Source organism: Sminthopsis crassicaudata, chromosome 2 (genome assembly GCF_048593235.1).
Source record: "Sminthopsis crassicaudata isolate SCR6 chromosome 2, ASM4859323v1, whole genome shotgun sequence".
Classification (NCBI taxonomy): domain Eukaryota; kingdom Metazoa; phylum Chordata; class Mammalia; order Dasyuromorphia; family Dasyuridae; genus Sminthopsis; species Sminthopsis crassicaudata.
In genome coordinates this window covers 242,859,586-242,882,603 of record NC_133618.1, presented here as the reverse complement: position 1 = coordinate 242,882,603, position 23,018 = coordinate 242,859,586, and the positions used below count along the sequence as shown (strand labels likewise).

The following is a 23,018-nucleotide window of genomic DNA, read 5'->3' as shown; positions in this document are numbered from 1 at the left end:
GGCCAGAACTCTGAACCTGAAACAAAGGATTCTTACAAGGTACTAAGTCATTGGAATTGATATAGACAATAGTTATCTAATTTAGCATGGTTCAATATGATTGATTTAATCCTACAAGGAGATGTTATGGGCCAGAACTTGAAACAAGGTACTAAGTGGAATTGAGGAGACAATGGTTAAATCTAGTTTAGAATTGATTTAATCCTAAACAAATAATGGTTTCCTAGTGATAATAATGATTGGTTTGTACTCAGTGTGGAGCATATATAGGCTAGAAGCTCTCAGGGCCAGAGTAGAGAAGCACACTAGAAGCTCTCAAAGGCTGAGACAGACTCATTCCATCATCCAACTTTGTAGTGGCTGGAGGCTGAAACACAAACCTTTGGAGTCGGGGAGATTCAGAAGCTAGAGAAGGCAGGCAGGAGCTCAAACTCTTGGAACCAAGGAGAGAAATAGGCCTCCAGAAAATTAGGTGAGCCCCAAATGAAGGAGATAAGACTTTGAAGGAGACAATAAAGGATTTGGACTTTAATAACTGGTTGCACTTGTGATTACAGAACTGAAATGAAAGCTGCTCCCAGAGACCCCAAGAAAAACCCAACAAGTGAACATTACATTTTAGAGAGAATATTACAATCATCAAAATAATTTGCTATTGGACAAGAGATAGATTCATCAGTGGAACTGATTAAGTATACAATATACAGAAGCAAAAGAGCACAGTACTCTTATATATGATCTACAACAATTGGGGCAAGAACTCACTTTTAAAAATTTTTTTAAAGCTTTTTATTTTTGAAACATATCATGGATAATTTGACAACATTGACCCTTGCGTAGCCTTGTGTTTCAGATTTTCTCCTTCCCCCCCTCCCTCTCCCCTAGATGGCAAGCAATCCAATATATGTTAAAATATATCTTAAATCCAATATGCAAAAACATATTTATACCAATTCTCTTGCTGCACAAGAGAAATCAAATGAAAAAAAAAAAAAAGAAAGTAAATGAGTAAGACAACAAAATACAAACAACAAAAAGAGTGAGAATGTTATGTTGTGATCCACATTCAGTTCCCACAATCTCCTCTCTGAATGTAGATGGCTCTCTTCATCACAAGATCATTGGATTGGGCCTCAATCATCGCATTGTGTTGGAAAGAGTCACATTTATCATATATATAATTGTCATAATATTGATGTTGCCATGTACAATGATCTCCTGGTTCTGCTCATTTCGCTTAGCATCAGTTCATGTAAATCTCTCTAGGCCTCTCTAAAATTATCCTTCTGATAATTTCTTATAGAATAATAATGTTCCATAACATTAATATAATGTATTCAGCCATTCTCCAACTTATGGGCATCCATTCAGTTTCCAGTTTCTAGCCACTACAAAAAGAGGTGCCACAAACATTTTTGCACATGTAAGTCCCTCCTTCCTTTAAGATCTCTTTGGGATATAAACCCAGTAGAAACAATGTGCACTGTTTGATAACTTTTTTTGAACATAGTTCCAAATTGCTCTCCAGAATGGCTGGATGTATTCACAATTCCACCAACAATGTATCAATGTCCCAGTTTTCCCACATCCCCTCCAACATTGCATGATTATCTTTTCCTGTTATTGTAGCCATCTGAGAGGTGTGTAGTGGTATCTCAGGGTGTTTTAATTTGCATTTCTTTAATCAATAGCGATTTAGAGCACTTTCTCAAATGATTAGAAATAGTTTTAATTTCTTCATCTGAAAATTGTTCATATCCTTCAATCAGTTATCAATTGGAGAATGGCTTGAATTCTTATACATTTGAGTCAATTTTCTATATATTTTAGAAATGAGGCCTTTATCAGAACCCTTAAATGTAAAAATGATTTCCCAATTTCTTGCTTCCCTTCTGATCTTGTCTGTATTAGTTTTGCTTGTAAAATAAGTTTTTAACTTAATATAATTAAAATTATCTATCTGGTGTTCAATTATGAGTTCCTGTTCTTCTTTGGACACAAATTCCTTCCTTCTCCACAGATCTGAGAGGTAAACTATCCTATATTCTTCTAATTTGCTTATAATATCACTCTTTATGTCTAAATCATGAACCCATTTATAGCTTATCTTGATATATGGTGTTAGGTATGGGCCTAGACCTAATTTCTTCCATACTAGAAGAACTCATTTTTCAACAAGAAATCTTGGGGAAAATGGAAAACAGTCTGGAAGCATAGGTATAGATATGACCAATCTTACATTATACTATATGAGTATAAGACTTAGATATAACAAATTAAAGGGGCAAGGAAGAAATTACCTGTCAGATCTAGGGACAAGACAAGAGTTCATGACCAAATAAGAGACAGAAGGTCACAGAAGATAAAATAGCCAATTTTCATTCATGAAGTTTAAAAGATTTCAAAGAAATAAAATGAATGCAGCTAAAATTAGAAAGGAAGGTGGCAAATGGGGGAAGAATCTTTGTAACAAGTTTCTCCTAAAAAGGTTTCATTTCTAGGATATATAAGATTCAAGTTTAAAAGAATACAAGATTCTTTGAATGATAAATGATTAAAGAATAAAGATCAGAGGAAAAAAATCTAAGCTATGAACAATCATATGAAATATGTTCTAAATCACCAATTATATGTCCTATCACCTATTTTGTATGGCCTGCAAGCTAAGAATGGTTTTTGCATCTTTAATGTAAAATATATGTGGGAATAGTTGGCTAATTGTTAATTTAGAATCCTTTGGAATTGTGGTTGGTCATTATGCTGCAAAGTTCATCAGAGTTCATAAGTTTTTCAGAGTAGGCGTCTTTACAGTATTGTTATTGTTGCATAAATTATATTCCTGATGGGGCAGCGAGGTGGTGCAGTGGATAGAGCACCAGCCTTGAATTCAGGAGGACTGGAGTTCAAATCTGGTCTCAGACACTTAACACTTCCTAGCTGTGTGACCCTGGGCAAGTCACTTAACCCCAGCCTCAGGGGGGAAAAAAATTATATTCCTGATTCTTTTTATTTCAAATAAAATCTTAAAATCAGAGGATAAAGTAAAAATAAGAAGAAGCCACTGGTCATCTGCTGAAAAAAACCCACCAAAATAAAAACTCTCAGAAATATTGTAAAAATCTAGAACTTCCAAATCAGTCAATCAGTCAATCAGCTAGCATTTATTAACTATCTACTATGTGCCAGGCATTGTGCAAAGCACAGGACAAAAGATGGAGCTTACAGTTTAATGAATAAGAACATGCAAACAAATATAAACAAAAGATACATACAAAATAAATTGGAGAGAACTAACAAGGGAAAGGTGCTAGTATTAAAAGGAATAAGTATAAAGTATAATTATAATATAAAGACTTGAAGTAAGCCAATCTAAGAGTTAAAGAGAGTTCTATGCCTCAGGGAAAGTCAATGAAAGACCTATTTAACAGCTTAAGTGGAGTTTCAAGTGGAGTGGGAAGAGATTTGAGGCAGGGAGACCATCTTACAGTCCAACAAACAGAACAATCATCTATCACATTAATCCAGGTATGTGATGGTGATGTGGACCAGGGTGGAAAAACAAGTACATTAATGGATTGTTAATAAACTTGTGAATTCATCCAGTCTTTAATTTTTCAAGGATGTGCAAACAAAAATTTTTGAAGATTGAAAACCATTACAAAATTCTAGAATTTCAGACTTGAAAGGGTGTTCAGTGGCTATATAGTTCAGACAATGCATACATAAAAAGGTGACAGATAAATGGTAATACAGCCTTTGCTTAAATAGCCTCATATACTGGGGCCCACTGCTTCCCATCATGGTTTGGTCTATAACCAGACTCTCTTTTAGGAAAGTTTTCCTTACATTAAGGAACTAATTTCCTTACATTCTTTAGATTTACTTCTTTGCAACTTCCATCCATTGTTTCTGATCTTTGTCTTCGGGGTCGAGCAGAACAAAACTAAACTCTCTTCTACATGATGATCCTTCAAATACTCAAACACAGTTATGTTCTCTCAACAAGTCTCTTGGTCAGTCTGAATTTCCCTAGTTTCTTTACAGCTTTCATATGGTAAGGACTGAAAGTCCTTCAAAATTCTCATTGCTCTCATCTGGACACATTCCAGTTTATCAAACTATAGCACCCAGAATTGAACAGAATGCTTTAGGTGTGGTCCTTGTTAACCTAATTTCATTTGAAGTTTTTAGCCTCCTGGTAGTATTCCTATAGGACTGTGACTCTTTTTTGTGTTCATCTTCTGCTACTTATGCTTGCTTGTATCTTTTCTTGATATAACCTGTGAAATGTTGATAGGAAAATTCTCTTAATCATCAGGTCAGCATTTATTCTGCAATTTATAGTCTTAAGAGTTGCCTGGGATTTTGAGAGTCAAATTGCTATTAAATATCAGGGGCAGGACTTGAATCTATGTCTTCGTGACTCTGAGACAATTTCTCTATCCATTTTATTATATTACCTTTGATGTATGTATATATGTTTAAAATCTAAATTGATCAATGACTTGTCTTTGCATCAACATAAAATTCTTTAGATGATTTCTATTTTTTACTCCTCATTGGAATTGTTTCCTTTCTATCTTAAGAATTTCATTACACACACACACAAGAATTTCATTCTTGAGTTTTCCTTTCCTCTTGAGTGAACTTCCCTTATAGAATATTAATTCATGGAATTCTGCCTATCTTTCCACTGAACCCTTTGAAACCTGTTTTCCCAAAATTGAGGATGCATATCAAAATATGCCTGATTTTCCTTTCCATTATCACAAAATTCAAAAGGTAGTGATCACTTCTCTACTATCATTCCTAAATAGCAGGAATGGATACTTTTACAATTTGTACTGATTTCCTAATTTATTCATTGTTTTAAATTAGACTAAAGGGTAATTTAGATCACTCAAATGTTGGTGATTGTAATGTCTCTTTTGGGTTTTCTGGGGGTCTCTGGGGCAGCCTTCTTTTCAGTTCAGTAATCACCACACTAGTAGCCAAGGGTTAAAGTCCAAATCCTATATTATCTCTTTCAAAGTCTTGTCTCCTTTCCTGGGGCCCGATTAGCTTTTTATAGTCCAGATCCTTTATTATCTCCTTCCTGGAGTTGGGCAGCTTTTTGGAGAGTCTTTCAGACCAGACTGGTCTCAGTGGGAAAATGCAGGAGGTCAGGCCAGCCACCAGGAAAATCGAAGATCGAATTGAATTTCTACCCTTGGTTCTGAGAGCTTAAACTCCTGCTGCCAATCCTTTGTCTTCTCTGCCTCTGTCTCTCTCCAAATCAATCCTGGCTAAGGCTCTTAGCTTATATGATCTGCACTGAGTATAAACCAATCATTATATCACTAGAAAACCATTATTTGTTGTAAGATTAAATCTATCATACTGAACCATGCTAAATTAGATAACCATTGTCTCTCTATCAATTCTACTGATTTAGCACCTTGTAAGAATCCTTTGTTTCAAGTTCAGAGTTCTGACCCATAACAGGTGATAAGCTAATAAACTTCAATGTTTTCTAAATAATATTTTTTCAATAAAATACATGTTATATGAGAAAACAAATCGTTCATGCCCTGATATTTAATCATAGTATTCTTTTTGGATTTCACTGGTTTTCTGATGAAGCTATAACCTCTATATAAGAGGGTAAATAAAGTTTTTATTTTTTTTAAATTTTTTTTCCCCTGAGGCTGGGGTTAAGTGACTTGCCCAGGGTCACACAGCTAGGAATTGTTAAGTATCTGAGATCAAATTTGAACTCAGGTCCTCCTGAATTCAAGGCTGATGCTCTATTCATTGCGCCACCTAGCTGCCCCATAAATAAAGTTTTAAATCAGAAAGTATCTTGTAGCTTTTACAATTAATTTGCAAAAACTTGAAGTATACTTAGAAAAATTATTTTTTGTATGAAATGATCAATAAAATTTTTAAATAGTTACATGAAGAACAAATCTTTTCTTCAGATTTTGACTATGTATATAAAATGATTATTTGTTCAAATAACTTCAACAATGGTCAAAATAACAGAATTGTAGATGAAATTCTCTTTATATCATATAATCTCCATATAACATTATCACAAAATGTAGATAAATATTTATGAAGTTGAATAAGATAAAGAAGTCTAAAGAAAATGAAAAGTGTCTTATTGAATAAGTGCAAGCTTGTTTCAATTTGTCTTTTTTATCAAGAAAATGTATCCTTCTCAAAATATATAAATTAGTTGTTTTATTAGATTTACTTAGTTTTATATCCATCCTCCAAATTGTAATTTATTTGGTAAGTATACTCGGGAAAGATAATCTGATGAAATAAATGTCAAAGCTTGAATTTCTGCCTTCATTTTCAATTCTGCCATTATTTCCATCTGTAGATAAATATAAAATAGTCATATTAAACACCTTTATTATATAGCAATGACATATCAATAATTTGTTCCCTCTAAGTTTTCCCTGATCTTTTGCCAAACTACATATACATATGCATTTCTTCTGGGGGAAATAGTTATCAATTACTTTTGGAGCTAAAGAATATGTAAGGAAAATTCAACTATGATTCCTTTTAAAATTAGACAGATTGGGGTTCCTTAATAGGCCCTTAAAATTCCAAAATATTATTTTAAAGCTCTATATAACCAAGATAAAGAAAAAAAATTATCTTCATTCCCACCAGCATTTTTAAAGGAATTAAAATAAAAATGTCATCCATCAAGTATTAGAAAATATTTTTGAAAGTTCCCTAAAAGAAACCAATTGTGACATCTAGTTGATGCTTACAAAACCTTCTCAGCCAACATTTTCTAAATATTGTATGTCAGAATACAGCAACTTTTTCTTCCTATTGAAGTGACTAAAAATACATTAAAATATAACACAAAACATTTCAATTTATAATCAAATAGATTCTTTACTTCTTTCTTCCAAAATGGTTGGCATGTAATATAAGGTCTCTTCAGGATGCTATCAAGTTTCCTTTGGTCCCGTTTAGTCAGTGGAATTAATGTACCTCTAGGTATATTTAATCTGGAAAAAAGCATAGGTTAAAAGAATAATAAAAGCAAAATATTTTTGTGATTTACATTTATGATACAACTGGATTTCTTTTATAGTATCATGTATTATTTCTATATTATTGCTTCTGTGATACTGTATCTCTATCAGATGATTAGGCTAGTCAAATTCAGAAAAGCTTATTATTATCAAGTTAGCTCCAGAATAATAAATTTTGCATCTATGAAAAAAAGGTTAAAATTTTTTTGAAGGAATAATGTATGATACCCAGAAATAATAAATGATAAAATTAGGAAGGAAAATCCAGCAATGTATGGTTTCTAATTAAAACGTACTTTTGGCCAAATAAATTTTAAAAATTGAACATATAAATAGCCATTAATTTTGGTATGAAGGAGGATAGAAATCAAAGTAGCATCTCCCTTAGAATTTCTGTCCATGACTTTTCCTTAAAATAGTGAGGAGTATCTATTTAAAATCATCAGTAAGCATTATATGTAATGGAGCTAAATTGGAACCATTCCCAATAAGATCAGGAGTTAAATAAGGTTGCCCACTATCACCATTATTATTCAATATTGTATTAGAAATGCTAGCTTCAGCAATAAGAGTTGAGAAAGAGATTAAAGGAATTAGAGTAGATAATGAGGAAAACAAATTATCACTCTTTGCAGATGATATGATGGTATACTTAGAGAACCCCAGAAATTCTACTAAAAAGCTATTAGAAATAATCCACAACTTTAGCAAAGTTTCAAAATATAAAATAAATCCACATAAATCCTCAGCATTTTTATACATCACCAACAAAATCCAACAGCAAGAGATACAAAGAGAAATTCCATTAAAAATATTGTTGATAGCATAAAATATTTGGGAAAGTCAGGAATTATATGAACAAAACTACAAAACACTTTCCACACAAGTAAAGTCAGATTTAAACAATTAGAAAAATATTAAGTGCTCTTGGATCGGCTGAGTGAATATAATAAAAATGACAATACTGCCTAAACTAATCTATTTATTTAGTGCTATACCAATCAGATTCCCAAAAAACTATTTTAATCACCTAGAAAAAATAACAACAAAATTCATATGGAAGAGCAAAAGAGCAAGAATTTCAAGGGAACTAATAAAAAAAAAATCAAATGAAGATAGCCTAGTTGTATCTGATCTAAAACTATATTATAAAGCAGCGATCACCAAAACCATTTGGTATTGGCTAAGAAATAGACTAGGTGATCAGTGGAGTAGGTTAGGTTCACAGGACAAAATAGTCAATAACTATAGCAATATAGTTTTTGAGAAACCCAAAGACCCCAACTTTTAGGATAAGAATTCACTATTTGACAAAAACTGCTGGGAAAACTGGAAATTAATATGGCAGAAACTAGTCATGGACCCACACTTAAAACCGTACACCAAGATAAGATCAAAATGATTTAGGCATAAAGAATGAGATTATAAATAAATTAGAGGAACATAGAATAGTTTGCCTCTCAGACTTGTGGAGGAGGAAGAAATTTATGACCAAAGAAGAACTAAAGATCATTATTGACCACAAAATAGAAAATTTTGATATAATCAAATTAAAAGGCTTTTGTACAAACAAAACTAATGCAAACAAGATTATAAGGGAAGCAATAAACTGGGAAAACATTTTTACAGTTAAAGGTTCTGATAAGGCCTCATTTCCAAAATATATAGAGAATTGACTCTAATTAATAAGAAATCAAGCCATTTTCCAATTGATAAATGGTCAAAGGATATGAAAAATTTTCAGATGATGAAATTGAAACTATTTCTACTCATATGAAAGGGTGTTCCACATCATTATCGATCAGAGAAATGCAAATTAAGCCAACTCTGAGATACCATTACACACCTGTCACATTGGCTAAGATGGCAGGAAAAGATAGTGACGAATGTTGGAGGGGATGCGGGAAAACTGGGACATTGATGCATTGTTGGTGGAATTGTGAATGGATCCAGCCATTCTGGAGAGCAATTTGGAATTATGCTCAAAAAGTTATCAAACTATATATACCCTTTCATCCAGCAGTATTACTACTGGACTTATATCCCAAAGATATATTAAAGAAGGGAAAGGGACCTGTATGTGCCAAAATATTTGTGGCAGCCCTTTTTGTAGTGGCTAGAAACTGGAAGATGAATGGATGTCCATCAATTGGAGAATGGTTGGGTAAATGGTATATGAAAGTTATGGAATATTATTGCTCTGTAAGAAATGACCAGCAGGATGAATACAGAGAGGCTTGGAGAGACTTACATGAACTGATGCTAAATGAAATGAGCAGAACCAGGAGATCATTATAAAATTCAACAACAATACTGTATGAGGATGTATTCTGATGGAAGTGGATATCTTCGACAAAGAGAAGATCCAATTCAGTTGCAATTGATCAATGATGGACAGAATCAGCTACACCCAGAGAAGGAACACTGGGAAATGAATGTGGACTACTTGCATTTTTGGTTTTTTTCCCAGGTTATTTTTACCTTCTGAATCTTATCTTTCTTGTGCAACAAGAGAACTGTATGGATCTGCACACATCTATTAGATACTGTATGTATATCATATCTAAGACACACTTTAACATTTTAACATGTTAACTGCCAGAGGGGGGAGGGGAAAATTTCCAAGAGACAATGTTGCAAAAATTATCCATGCATATGATCTGTCAATAAAAAGCTATAATAATAATAAAAATATATAAAAAGAATTCCTTTCCATGTTATACAAAGTAGAATATTGATTTATTGAATAAAATAAGGGATAAGCAAAAGAAAAAGAGGAAAAAAAGGAGGAAAATCAAAATATGATATAATTGTTGTGCCTGAAAAATTTGTAGGCTCAGAAATAAAGAGATAGAATTAAACTTGCTAAACTGCAGCATGCATTCCCCTGGGAAGAGCAGTATTTTTAGAGGGAAATATGGGAAAGCATTCTTTGATTGCTGATGAACATACCAAATATATCCAATAGAGCAGTATTGCCAAACTCAAACAGACATTGAAGGCTCCTAAACAATGGATAAGAATTCTTGAGGGCTGCATCTTGATTTAGGAAACTATATGTTTTGATTGATAGATAGATAGATAGATAGATAGATAGATAGATAGATAGATAGAGATCTATATTGTTGTTGGTAATCTACTAAAACATTAAAATCAAATAGAAACTACATTTTAATCTGATTCTAGCAGCACCTAGGAGTGTTGTGAGCAATATGTGGCTTGTTAGTCACATGTATAACACTTTTTTAAAAGAGTACATATCAGGTACCCATTAACCCTGCCATAATAAAGTGAAACTTCATTTACCTGAATCCATTATTATAATCTATAATTTATCATTTATTTGTATTTTTCTTTATTCTGCTGCCATAAGAAAATGAAATCACAAGAAAGCAAGTTCTTATCAGGGATTTAGTAGGAAAAAAAAAAAAGCAATTTCTACATTATGACATAGAGCCAATACTCATTTAGACCAATATCCTAGGAATTCTACATATATAGAATTATGCAAATAATGATTAATTATACTGATGACCATTCAATTAAGTTTAGTTTATGTCATATAGTAAGTGTGTTAATGCATTTTAGATTTTCAATTTATAGTGCTAAAACAAATGTTCTGATTAACTTTCAAATTAAGTAAAGTAGTGAGTCAATCAGAGTACTCTATTAACAAACATTACATTTAAGTAAATCTGAAGTAATGAACAGTTTAATTCAAAATTATATAAAATAATTCAAAGTAGTCTATGAAAATGGAAAATTCTCAAAAATTTTCTTGTATTGATTTATTCAGTTTACAGTTACATACATTGTTTTTAAAAGGTCATTTCTGCTAAAACTGCTAACCTTTCAATGTCAGAGGGAAGAAGACCAAGCCATCTAATAGTTGGAACTGTGAGATTATGAGCTTCAAAAGACATGGACTAAAATAAAAAAATAAGCATATGTTAAAATAAGACAAAGTTTCAAAGAATATTAGCATCATTGCCATTTTCTTTCTTTTCTTTTCTTTCCTTTCTTTTGGAGACAATTAAGGTTAATGACTTAGCCAGCTAGTGTTTGAGTCTGAATACTCAAGTCCTCCTAACTCCACAGTCTATCCACTGTATCACATAGATGCCTCTTATTTTCATTTCAAAAGCCCATATTATTATGATATTTAGAAGGACTTGGTAATGTTATATGGCTCTTACCTTTTACATGCTCCCTCTCCTACCTTCAAATGTGCAATAGTATCAGAAGTAGCAGTAAAATTTTAAATTAAGAATCCATTTACGAAGAATAGTATTTAGTATTTCTGAGTCTATTAATCTTTCCCTAGAAACCAATATGACAGTGTACCTAGCCTCTTTCACTTCATCTCCTATTATTGCCTTCTTTGATTCTTCTTAATCAATTTTTCATATCAATGTATATTTTTTTAAAATTTGGTCATATGAAGAAAAATACTATAAATGTAAAACTATATATGATAATTTTCTTAATCTCAGTAGTTCTAATAGTAAAACAACACAGACAGTTTGATAAAAGTAGCAATTTCCTCTTGGTTGTAGAGAAAAGAAATGGGATTCCAAATAGCTCCATTGTGACCAGAAAATAGTACTCCTACCAACTTGCTACAACTCTGACCCACAAGATCATACTGATAATGGAAAATATCTTTTGTCTAATAGTAATACTATAATAGTTGTTCTGGTTACTGTGGTGTCTAGTATCAGAATAAATTAAACATAGATTCAGTCATGGAACCTACAATGAGGCTGGCTACTATATTTCCTAGCTTTTGCTTAAATCAGTGATTCTATATTAATAAAAAAATTATCTAGTATGACTATTATATTATTTTAGTAAAGAAATAGAACAGTAAGGGAAATATCTTGCTATACTTACCATAGATCCATATTTATAGATGCACATTATTTCTATGCCTGTTAAACAAAATTAACTTTGAAAATCAATGTTTTCAGATTTCATTTAGTATATACATGTTTAAAATTTATTTTCATTGATATTATACATAAGACAATTTGATAATCTGATTCTCAGAATATAATAGGAAAAAAGCAATAAAGACTTGTCACAAATTATTGTTATCTCCTTAACTGCATTTAATAAATTATTTTACTATTTAAGAATTAAAATCAATAAGTTTCTTTCCAAAGAACTAATTTAAAGAGAACAGACTTCCCAAAAACAGTAGAGAAAAAAATCTCTGTTGTAAATATAGTGGAATTACTATTGTTTTCATATAGTCAGTCAATTACCATGTGGATCAGCATCCACAAGAGTAAAAATAGGAAGATGAAATGTATCCCACAGTTTCTTTACTAGAAGTCTTGTGTTCAAATCTGGTACTCCTTTGCCCTGAGAATAAATGTAGATATCCATTAGTAAAAGTAAAATTAGGCCAAAGAAATAAGTTCCAAACTTTATCAGTGGTTTAAAGAAAGCCATTTTAATTATATTTTATGATTCATGGAATTCTTTTTACAGATAGCAGTTTGAATTGACTTGACAAGCAAATGTGCTACTGAACCAAAATGCTAAAGGATTGTTAAGAGTCTTTATAACTCTAAGAATTCTACATATTATTGATATATTTATCAACTATTAAAAACATAGCATTATGTACCATATGAAAATGACACAATATTCTATAATAGGGGTTCTTAATCTTTTTTGTCAGTCTGGTTAATGTGATTGGTCTCCTCAGAATACTGTTTTTAATTGCATAAGATAAAAATACATAGAAAACAAAACCAACTATATTGAAATAGAGTTGCATCTTTTAAATTCATAGACCCCAGGTTAATAACCCTACATATAGCACAATATATTACCTGAGGTAACATAAGCCCCAAGAATAAATTATAATTATCTTTTCATTCTTTCTCTGGCCATGCTTTATCTAACTATTCTATGCTCATTTTTCTCAAGATATAGTCTTTACAACTCTGTCATCTTCTTACTCTACTTTCTTTGTTGGGAAAACTTTAACTGAATTTTAAATCTGAATTCCTGTCTTTTCATCTAAATTCTAATTTATCTCTAGCCATTTAATGTTTGTACTTTTTTTTTTTAACTTTCATCTCAAATTAACTATTCTCACCATTAAATTTATGTCTTTTACTTCCAAATAACATCCTTTCTTACTTTCTTGTCTTTCAGTGGCATCATTATTCTTTTTATCAGTGATGTAGGCTAAAAACTTAGGCATAATTTTTGTTTTTCCTCTCAACTGGTTATTTGTCCCTTCTTTTCCATACTCATGTTAGTTCAAGACTTCATCTGGATTTATTGGATTTATATTTGGATTACTTCAACAGCCCCCTTATTGGCCTCTCTGCCACCAATTTCTCCCTCTTCCTATCCATCCTACTGCCATACCTGAGTGTCTACCATTTCCTTTTCTAGCTCATTTCACAAATAAGGAACTGAGGCAAACAGTTTAGTACTTACCAAGGATCATACAACTAGTAAGTGTCTGACACTAGATTTGAACTCATGAATCTTCCTGATTCCAAGCCCAGTTCTCTATCTATCTAGCCACTTGATTTATTTTGTATTCTCATAGTGCCTCACCTAATATTAGGCCATAGCTATTTCCCAGTAAAATATATGTTGATTGATTAATATTAAAATATTATAGTACATAAAATGTGTATCAGTAAGTAAAAGGCAATATCGATGATTTCAGTAGTGAAATGAGCATCAAAACTATCTCATAGTACTAATCTTTCTAAAATATATGCTTGTAGTAACCTTGTCATAAATGGCCAAAGTTGAAAATGGTGCAATATTGGCAATCTGAATGTTGTACCTAGAACACACATTTCTTTAATAAGGTAAAGTGACTATCCACTATGGGTACTCATTACAGTAAATTGTGGTAGTAAATCTTATGACAATATGTTAGAAATGAGAATCAGTATGGAGTAGTAAATGAGGGTCAGCTTCAAAGTCAGGATAGCTTGGATTTAAATCTTGCTTCTGATCTACAATGGTTGTCTCATCTTGAGCATGTGAATTAATACCTTAGTAGTCCAACTAGCTACAAAGACTTGCAAAGTTACAGAGTTGGTGTCAACTTGCCTTATTTGAGGGAGTTTACTCTCCAGTAGTTTCCTACTTCAATGATATCATGGATATAGACCAAAAAAGGACAAAGAAAGTATTTTGACAGAAAATTTTGCTAAAATATAAATGCATTTCTTAAACGGACATGTCTGTTTACTATTACAACTATTTATTCAACATATTAAATTTAACAAAAATTTATTAAACGCCTACACTATGCAAGACACTGCTAGCCTCTAGAGATAAGCTATAAACACTACAGTGCCCATTCCCAAAGAGTTCCCAATCAACTTCAATGATAAGTCATAAATATAGAAAAGAATAACATAAGATAGAATGTGAGGAAACATCCTTTAAATAATGCAAAACTATGGAAACTATAGAAATCTCTTAAGAATATTAAGAACATTCTATAATGCTTTGCATAATAGAATCTTGAAACTTAAAAAAAAAGCTATCAATATACCGTAATAATTATGCATGGAGATAGTTTGTTGCAAAAGTTGTCATCTAGAAGTCGCTGGAATGTTGCATCTTTTTCTACAATTAGTAGGAACTTAGCATCTGTAGCCAAATCTTCTATGTTAAGGCAGAATTACGTGTAAAATGAAAGCAAGAATATTCAATTTTAATAATCAACTGAAAAATTAATGTTATAATTAAACATTCAGAAGCAACCATAGTTTTCCTAATTTAATCTTAGATTAAAAATGCTTATGAAAATGAACTTTTAAAACATTATTTTCTTAAGCATTTAAAAATAGTTCAACTTAATTCTCCACTGAAAGGATACTTCTAATTCCTTGGATATTAGATGGCACAGCAACTACCTAAATGCATATACATATATATATATATTTATTATATATATATAATGTCATTTGGAATAAAAAGTAATGATACCCATATTTAGTAATTAAAAACAAAATTATATGGTTATCATTCCCTCCACTCCCACTCTCCTATTTCCCACTCCTGGCCAAACATTAATCATAGGAGATTTAGAGTTGACTAGGAAATGAAACCTTTGATTCAGATTATTTCCCATATGAACTTATAATTTATTTCTATCTTGACTAGTATGGATGGTAAAGCAGAAACTAATGGCACAAAGTAGAACAGATTCTTCATTTCTTATGAAGAAATCTATTTAACTTCATTATCTATGCCTCCAATTTAGCAAATTGACCTTTTCTTGCTGTTATATGCTTTCTTCATTTTAAAAGTCTAGAATATAGTTACAATGTTAAATTGTATTTCTGCATATTACCACACATTATAAAGATATTATGACATTTTATGCTAAAAATGGAAACATTCTATCTTTAAACAACACATTTAAAAAAACATAATATATGTACATTAAGGTAAAAATTATATTATCATTGTCATTGACATTTGGAATTTCACCAAAACAAATTATAAATATATATAAAACAATATACTAGTACCTAGTCATATCTTCTCCTTCACTTTTATGTTTGAAATCTTAAATTTCAAAAGAACATACTTACAATCTGAAATAACACAAACTATTTAATGTTAAAAAAATATATATAAATGTTGTCAAAAGTGTGACAAAAATATGTTAAGGCATTACTGATAAATACCGTTGAACCACAGGTACAATTTACTTTGGTACCGTCTTCTTCAATATAGCTTAAATTACCAGCAATTAGACCCTTGGAAGTAGACAGCTAGAAAAATAAAATTTAAACATATTTGATCAATGTTCCCTGAGTTCATCTGTAATACTATGTATACTATGTATATTTAATGAAAGGTTCCAATTTATTAAATTGTCTTTTTTATTATGAAATTAGTAATTGTCAACAAATATTTTACTATACAATGAATAAGAAAAGAGTATATGAGAAACTCAAAAGCCTGTTAAATGTATTAAATATATCTTGAAATTTTAAAAATATAGAAGGAAATATATTTATGTCTATTGCAATTCAAGAAGTAAAGGTAAAAATATTACGTATTTGGACATTACCAAGCATATAAATTCTCATGGGATAGATAATTCATACTTCAATTGGAGAATAAAATATAACCAAAATATAACCAAGAGTATATGTTAAAAGTGCTCCTTTAAATGAAAACATATTTGAATAATGAACATAAATTACATTTTTAATCCCTTTATATGTAGATATGATAAAGAATCTATCACAGGAAAATGAGACTTGAGAAAACTTTTATTCTAATTAAGATATTGCATATATATATATGTATATATATATATATATATGTACATATATATATATTTATATACATATATATATATTACAGGATAAAATATTTTGGTCAAGCAGGAAAAAAATATTTTAGAAAGTACTTACAATATGCAGATTTCTCCTTGGTACTTTTAACATACAGGAAATATCATTGATTATGTTGTCCACAACACTCTGGTTACCAAAAAGTTGGATGTCAGTATAATATATGTCTCTATGAAAATAAAATACCTTAATTAATTAACCTTATTTTCTTCAGAGGAGAAGATACTTTAAAGACATGAACATATGGAAAAAATATTTTTGTTTTATTACCAATAATTCTATTTCCATGAATAAAATATATCACCATGCCATCAGAAATAGTTAAATACTCTAAACAAAAGGACATACAATTGTATCTTTACCAAAGGTTATCCACAAGGTGAAGAACATAGTGGTTCTATATTTAATTCAATCAAATCTTCATGTTATTTTTTAAAGAGTAGTTTTATAATCATGATATAGTTACCTTTTGGTTGCATAAGTGTCGCTCTGGACTAATTTGTAGATCATAGATAATATTTTAAGAATTAGAGCTGGAAAGGAAAATCACCCCACATATTATTCATTCTATCCACTACTAATTCATTGGATGTATTAATAGCATAAACTATAATGCCTTTCTTTAGAAAATAAAGCTATACAAATAAGAAAAATGCAATAACCTAAAAGAAAACAATCATTTGCTAAGTTAATTTAAATTATATAACACCATAATTATTTCCCACAGCATTTTAAAATACATTCCCAAAGAAGAATTGAATAAAGGATAAGAGTTGTCCCAAGAATCAGATTAAAAGCACTTGACTTTTAAACAAAAAAATCTGTGAAACTTATTTTCTACAGGATAGTATATTCTGAAAGAATATTCATTCTAGCATTACTATCAAAATTATTGGCAACACAAAATTGTAACAAATTTACTTCCAAGAAAATATGGTGTATTAAAATAATTAAAATTAAAGAATACAATACACATTAAAGATGTAATCTATTTTATGTATTCATTAACCTTAAAAATCTAAGAAAATATTTATTTTACCAAATCTTTGGGCTGATTGTGCTGAATCACTTTTGATTTTTTTGGTGGTACAATGATGTATCATCTGTAGACCCACAGAATCTTCAAATCTAGTAATTTATTTTTTTAAAAAAAGAAAAACAAAGTGGGGGGGAATTTTTTTAAATGTCAAATAATATACTGAATTGTGCTACTTTATAAAAAAAACTTAAGTTACAAAATGAGCACTAAAAGTGTTCTAATGTTAAATTTATATTTCATAATTCAATGTGTATTCCAGATATATTCTTTGTGGGAAAGACCTTTATTAGTTTATTTCCCAAAAAAAGTTACATAAAATTACTTTCATGGGAAAACACAGTATTATGAAATGTCTTATGTACCTTATATTTTAATTTTATGATCATATTTACTTTGAAATTGTATGTTAATTTCTTTCCATAGTTAACTGAAAAATACTGTTCTTTACACGATGCAGAACTTTTGCATTGCTACCTTACTGAAATACCAAATATGTCCTAAAGGTGGCAGAATACACCAAGCACAGTAAAAACATGCCCAAGTGTCAATACTGTTAAAAAACAAAACAAACAAACAAAAAGATCCTGAACCAAAGCTGCTTCTAAAATGTGGTATAAATTTAAATTATTTAATATAATAAATTAATGATTTAAATTTATAAGAACTACACTAAAAGAGCTACCTATTCTGTTGATATATCAATCAAATAAAAATAGAACAGACATTATTCTCAAAAAGATTACATTCTCTTTGAGGAGACAACATATACATATATGTCTATGCATATAAATACATCTGTATATATGGACTTATAGATATGTATATAAAGACAGAGAGACAGACAGAGTGAGATAGTGTGGCATAGTAGCTAGAGAGCTGACCTTAAGAGAAAGACTTTCATTCAGTTCACTATTGTGCCCCTGGCTATATGACTTTGGGCAAGTCACAACTTTTCAAAGCTCTTAGCTAATTCTTGAAAACACTTAAGTAGCAGAGAAAGTGTTGTTCCGCATTATAGAGGAAGTTTGTTTACCTAGGATTTCCCTATATCAATAAGATTATAGATCCATTTTCTGTTCTTTTCTACACAATAAATACAAGATCATCAGATAAGGGAAGAGTGACCCAGTAGTTTAGTGGCTCTGGAAAGTCTCCTTTGGGAAAATATTATGTAGAGAGTTTTGAAAGAAAGGATTCAAAAAGGTAGAAATAAAGGGAAATGATATTCCAGGAATAGGGAAAAGATAACCAGTACACAGGAATGAAGTTGGAGTTAGGTTGCAAAATCAAACTGAGGCATTTTTATTTGATCCTGGAGGCAACTTTATTAAGAGAATGATATGGTTGAACCTGCATTGTAAGAAAATCACTTTGGTAGATATATGGAAGATAAACTGAAGAAACAGAAGAAATAAATAGACCAATTAGTATGCTTTTATAATGATCCTTATGAGAGAAGATGAAGATATGAACTAGGGTGATGGCCATGTCAATGGAGAGAAAGGAAAGATGTCAGAGATGTTGTAGAAGGAAAAATGGCAAAATTTGTTATGGACATGTGGCATGAGGGAGAAAGTAGGGGTCAAGATAATGCTAAAATTGAAAACATGAGCAAAAAGGATTGGGCCCTCACCATAAACTGGAAAGTTAAAAAAAAGGCTTTTGTAGGAAAGAGAATGAGTTCTGTTTTGGACAAGGTAAGTTTGAAATAAATCAATTGAATTATAAAATATAGACGTCCTTTCATTCATACTCTAATGTGATTTAGTAGAGTAAGTCTATAAATTTGAGAGTTGCTGATTTTTCTAATTTAAAAAAATACAGGATCATCCTGATTACAAAGTTCAATAAAACAATATTAGCATTGACATTTATACTGATTTAAAACAAATATGAATAATGCCCACTTGATATTTTCCCAATTTGATCTGTTGTCTAATGTGAGAAATGGTGCTTCATTTCTTGCCAGGCTTGTGATGATGTCTTGGATGATATTTTCTATAGATGTAAGAACCTCAGAACTGAAATTATGAACAAATGATTTAATATAGCAATTATAATAATTACTTTAACCCAAATAACATATCAAATTCCCCTAAATCAACAGTATTTCAAAAATTACCTCCGGATTTTGGATTAAAAAAAAATTATTCTCTATGTACATATTGACATATGTGTATATATATGCATATGTATTTGCATTTCTTCCATTAAATTATGGAAAAACTATAGATATAACCAAGGTGTTAACTTGTACACAGACAAAACCATTGAGAAGAAAGATGAATGTATTTATAATTGTTAGACAAGGAAATTCGCTTGCTTCAACCTTCTGTTACCAATACAAATTTGTTTTGAAATTCTAGTGATATTTTCATTCAAATGTTACACTGACTTTGGCCAGAAATCAGATCAATTCAATTTCCAAAGTAAGAAATTATAAAATGGATAAAATATACTCCAGACTAACTACACAAAACCTCATTCCTGTCACTGGGAAAGTATGCTCTAGGAAATTAATTGTAGAAGTCTTTATAATAAAGGAAAAATGGTTGGGGAAGAACTAGTTTTTAAAAACCTATTATGATTTTCCAGTAAGTTATGTTAATCTCTAAAATCAAGTAAATTGACAATTTAAAACTAGGAGTTTCCTTTCCCCCTCCCTCACTCTCCTTTAATTCTTTTCAAAATTGAATTATTCTGATAGACATTTTGTTTTGTTTTAGGAAGTTTTCTCCTAGAAGAGTTACTTGTTTATACCACGTAGTGTGAGACATTAATAAACCAAGAAAATACAATAGTGAATGGTAGTAACAAAGCTTTTCAAAAAATAATGGTTATACTACAGGGAGGTAACACCGAACCAACTTTAGGTGCCCCATTATTTTCATTATAAAGATATTTATTTCGGGCCAGCTAGGTGGCGCAGTGGGTAGAGCACCAGCCCTGAATTCAGGAGGACCGGAGTTCAAATCTGGTCTCAGATACTTAACACTTCCTAGCTGTGTGACCCTGGGCAAGCTTAACCCCAGCCACTGGGGAAAAAAAGATTTTTATTTCATATGAACACTGTCTTAACTTTCAAGAATACTTAAAGCATTATTAAGTATTAAAGTAGAACACACTTATGGGGTTCTCAGTCATCATTTTCCCTTTGATCTAAACAAACAAATTCCCGAAATGTCACTTTTTTCTTTCTTTTTAAATAAGTATACAGCTTAAGATCTTTTAGGATGATCTAGAATTGGTCATTTATTTATTTTTTTTTTTTCCTGAGGCTGGGGTGAAGTGACTTGCCCAGGGTCACACAGCTAGGAAGTGTTAAGTGTCTGAGGTCACATTTGAACTCAGGGCCTCCTGATTTCTCTATCCACCACACCAACTAGCTGCCCTTTATTTCGTTTTTGAACAAGATATACACCCCCAAAGGGACTGATGCATAGGCAATTTACTATCTCACCGGAAAAAGAAAGGGAAAAAAAGAAAAAAGCAGACAAACAAAAAACCCACTGTTTAAAAAAGATGCAAGCGCATATTAGCTGTGTTCCCACGTGATGCTAAAGCCCAGTAAGGTTTCAGTGGTCAGTAACGGGGACCTAGGCGGCGCCAGGTAGCGGGAAGACATGTTGCATCCCGAAGGGAAGAGGAGCGCCTTTCAGAACTTGGAGAGAGGCCACCACGTGGCTTTTTCCAGACTGAAGTTGACAGACGCTAGAGCCGGTTTCTCCCTCTGGGGTGAAAATATAAATTAAGGGAAGGCTAAAGCTAAAGCTGATGGGGCTACTTTCCCCCCTTTCCTTCGAAGTCAAATGGACTGGTGGAGATAATGGCTGGGGAGGCCACGGGCTGAAGCTGGCGGTAAAGCTCCCGTCCACACTTCCCGTTAGTTCGCTACCTCGAGGCCTCCTTGCGGGGGCCCTCCCCTCGGCCTTCCTTCAGGGATTCGACCAGGGAGACCCTGTGCTGATCCAAAGCCCTGAAGAAGGAGGCCTCCGGGCCCATGGGCGCAAACGCCATCCAGCACCACTGGGCAGAGGGAGAAGGGAAGCGGAGAAGCCCAGGTGCCGGGATTCGACGGGCTCCCAGTCATTCGCTCTCTTACGCCTCCACAAAATTGCCCCAGGCTGCTTTCCCTACACCAACCAATCGCAGGTGAGGAAAGGAAAACCTACCAGCCAATCCCAGGTGAGAAAAGAGGAAACGTGAGAGCCCGAGAACAACTGTGTGCGCATGCGTGCTCACATTCCTGTATTAGTCGACTTGTGCAAGTCCCTATTTTGTTAAGCGTGGTCTGACTTGGAAAAGCCGAAGTTGGGACTGCCACAGGGAACGCCGGGTGTACTGCGTGTTAACAGCGTACTGCTGTGGTGGGTGGTAAAGGAGCCTGCCTCAGAACCAGAGGTACTTTGGCTACAAAGTATTAGAGACCGCTAGGTGGTGCAGCGGTAAACCTAGCGTTCCAATCCAGCCTCCTGCACTAATCCCTTAGTCTCAGTCTCCACACCTGTAAAATGGAGAAAATAATAATAGCATCCATGTTCCAGAGTCGTGAAAATCCAATGCGATAATATAAAGGCAAATAGTAGGTGCTTAATAAATGTTTGTTTCCTTTCCTGCAAATCCCAGCTTTGGTTGATACTGGCTGTGCAACTTTAATCTCTCAGTGGCACCTCAGTCTAAATCGCAAAGAAAGGCCTTATTTGCATTGATATTGCATGGATCCCCCCAGCGAAAGTTCTTTGTGTTAGTGAGACCTCAGATTTAGACTTTTTCCTAATGTGCATTCCCAGCGCAGAATTCTTCTATTAGAGTGGTGAGGTCCTTGACTGCAATTTTCTGTCTCTTTAACTCGTAGCAGAGTGAGGCATTATAGTGTGAGCAAGCGCTTCTGCATGGAGAGGGACTGTCGGGAGGCCCGGTTCCCAGTCTTCTCACCAGCGACCTAGAAAAGTACACCGTGAGCAGAGTTCTCTGTTCTTTACGGTCTTTGGGCCTACTTCCTCCCACAGCAAGGGAATTAAGCATTTATTTTTAAAGAGTTACACATTTACAAATGATTTCCCTCACCATGGGGTGTGTGTGCGTGTAGCCATGCTGGTAGCAGGAACAAGCGTTATTCTCATTTTACAAATGAGAGAGAGAGAGTTTTTGAGAGAGATCTGCCCATGGTCTCACAACCAGTAATGCTGTACCCAATATGGTTCCTTACTCACTACGTTCAACGTTCTGCCTAGTCATAGGAACATCTGGACTAAAAACCTCTGGGAAGGAAAATCATCTGCTGGAACTGTGTTTTATATAAATTTCTTGTCGCTGGGGTAGTCATTTCCTTAAATCCTTAGGAAAAATGGTGAGGCTCTGACAGAGATAAGTAGAGTCAGAGAGAGAGAGAGAGAGAGAGAGAGAGAGAGAGACAGAGACAGAGACAGAGACAGAGAGAGACAGAGAGACACACAAAGAGAGACAGAGAGACAGAGAGAGAGACAGAGAGACAGAGAGAGACAGAGAGAGAGAGAGACAGAGAGACAGACAGAGAGAGAGACACAGAGAGAGAGAGAGAGAGAG

General features: G+C 32.6%; 1 protein-coding gene across 1 annotated transcript; it reads right to left on the bottom strand.

Annotated features, from left to right (window-relative positions):
- Nucleotides 1–6,210: 6,210 nt before the first annotated feature.
- On the bottom strand, nucleotides 6,211–21,539 carry SPO11 (SPO11 initiator of meiotic double strand breaks). The gene is made up of 13 exons (XM_074285064.1): nucleotides 21,349–21,539; nucleotides 19,361–19,474; nucleotides 17,454–17,542; nucleotides 16,881–16,947; nucleotides 16,475–16,583; nucleotides 15,737–15,823; nucleotides 14,920–14,956; nucleotides 14,593–14,702; nucleotides 12,314–12,413; nucleotides 11,940–11,977; nucleotides 10,896–10,972; nucleotides 6,908–7,019; nucleotides 6,211–6,364 (listed from the first exon to the last, which is right to left on the bottom strand). Exons 1-13 carry the CDS (start codon nucleotides 21,468–21,470, stop codon nucleotides 6,245–6,247), a joined length of 1,182 nt encoding a protein of 393 aa, XP_074141165.1. The 5' UTR covers nucleotides 21,471–21,539; the 3' UTR covers nucleotides 6,211–6,244.
- Nucleotides 21,540–23,018: the final 1,479 nt, after the last annotated feature.

What these genes read in the sequence shown, in the direction of transcription:
- SPO11 (XM_074285064.1), bottom strand. Translation starts at nt 21,470, where the DNA reads ATGGCGTTTGCGCCCATGGGCCCGGAGGCCTCCTTCTTCAGGGCTTTG. An exon ending in GACACTTATGCAACCAAAAG is followed by an intron (nt 16,584 to 16,880) that starts GTAACTATATCA and finishes TTATTTTCATAG; the next exon opens with AGACATATATTATACTGACA. An exon ending in TGTGGATGCTGATCCACATG is followed by an intron (nt 11,978 to 12,313) that starts GTAATTGACTGA and finishes TTTGTTTAACAG; the next exon opens with GCATAGAAATAATGTGCATC.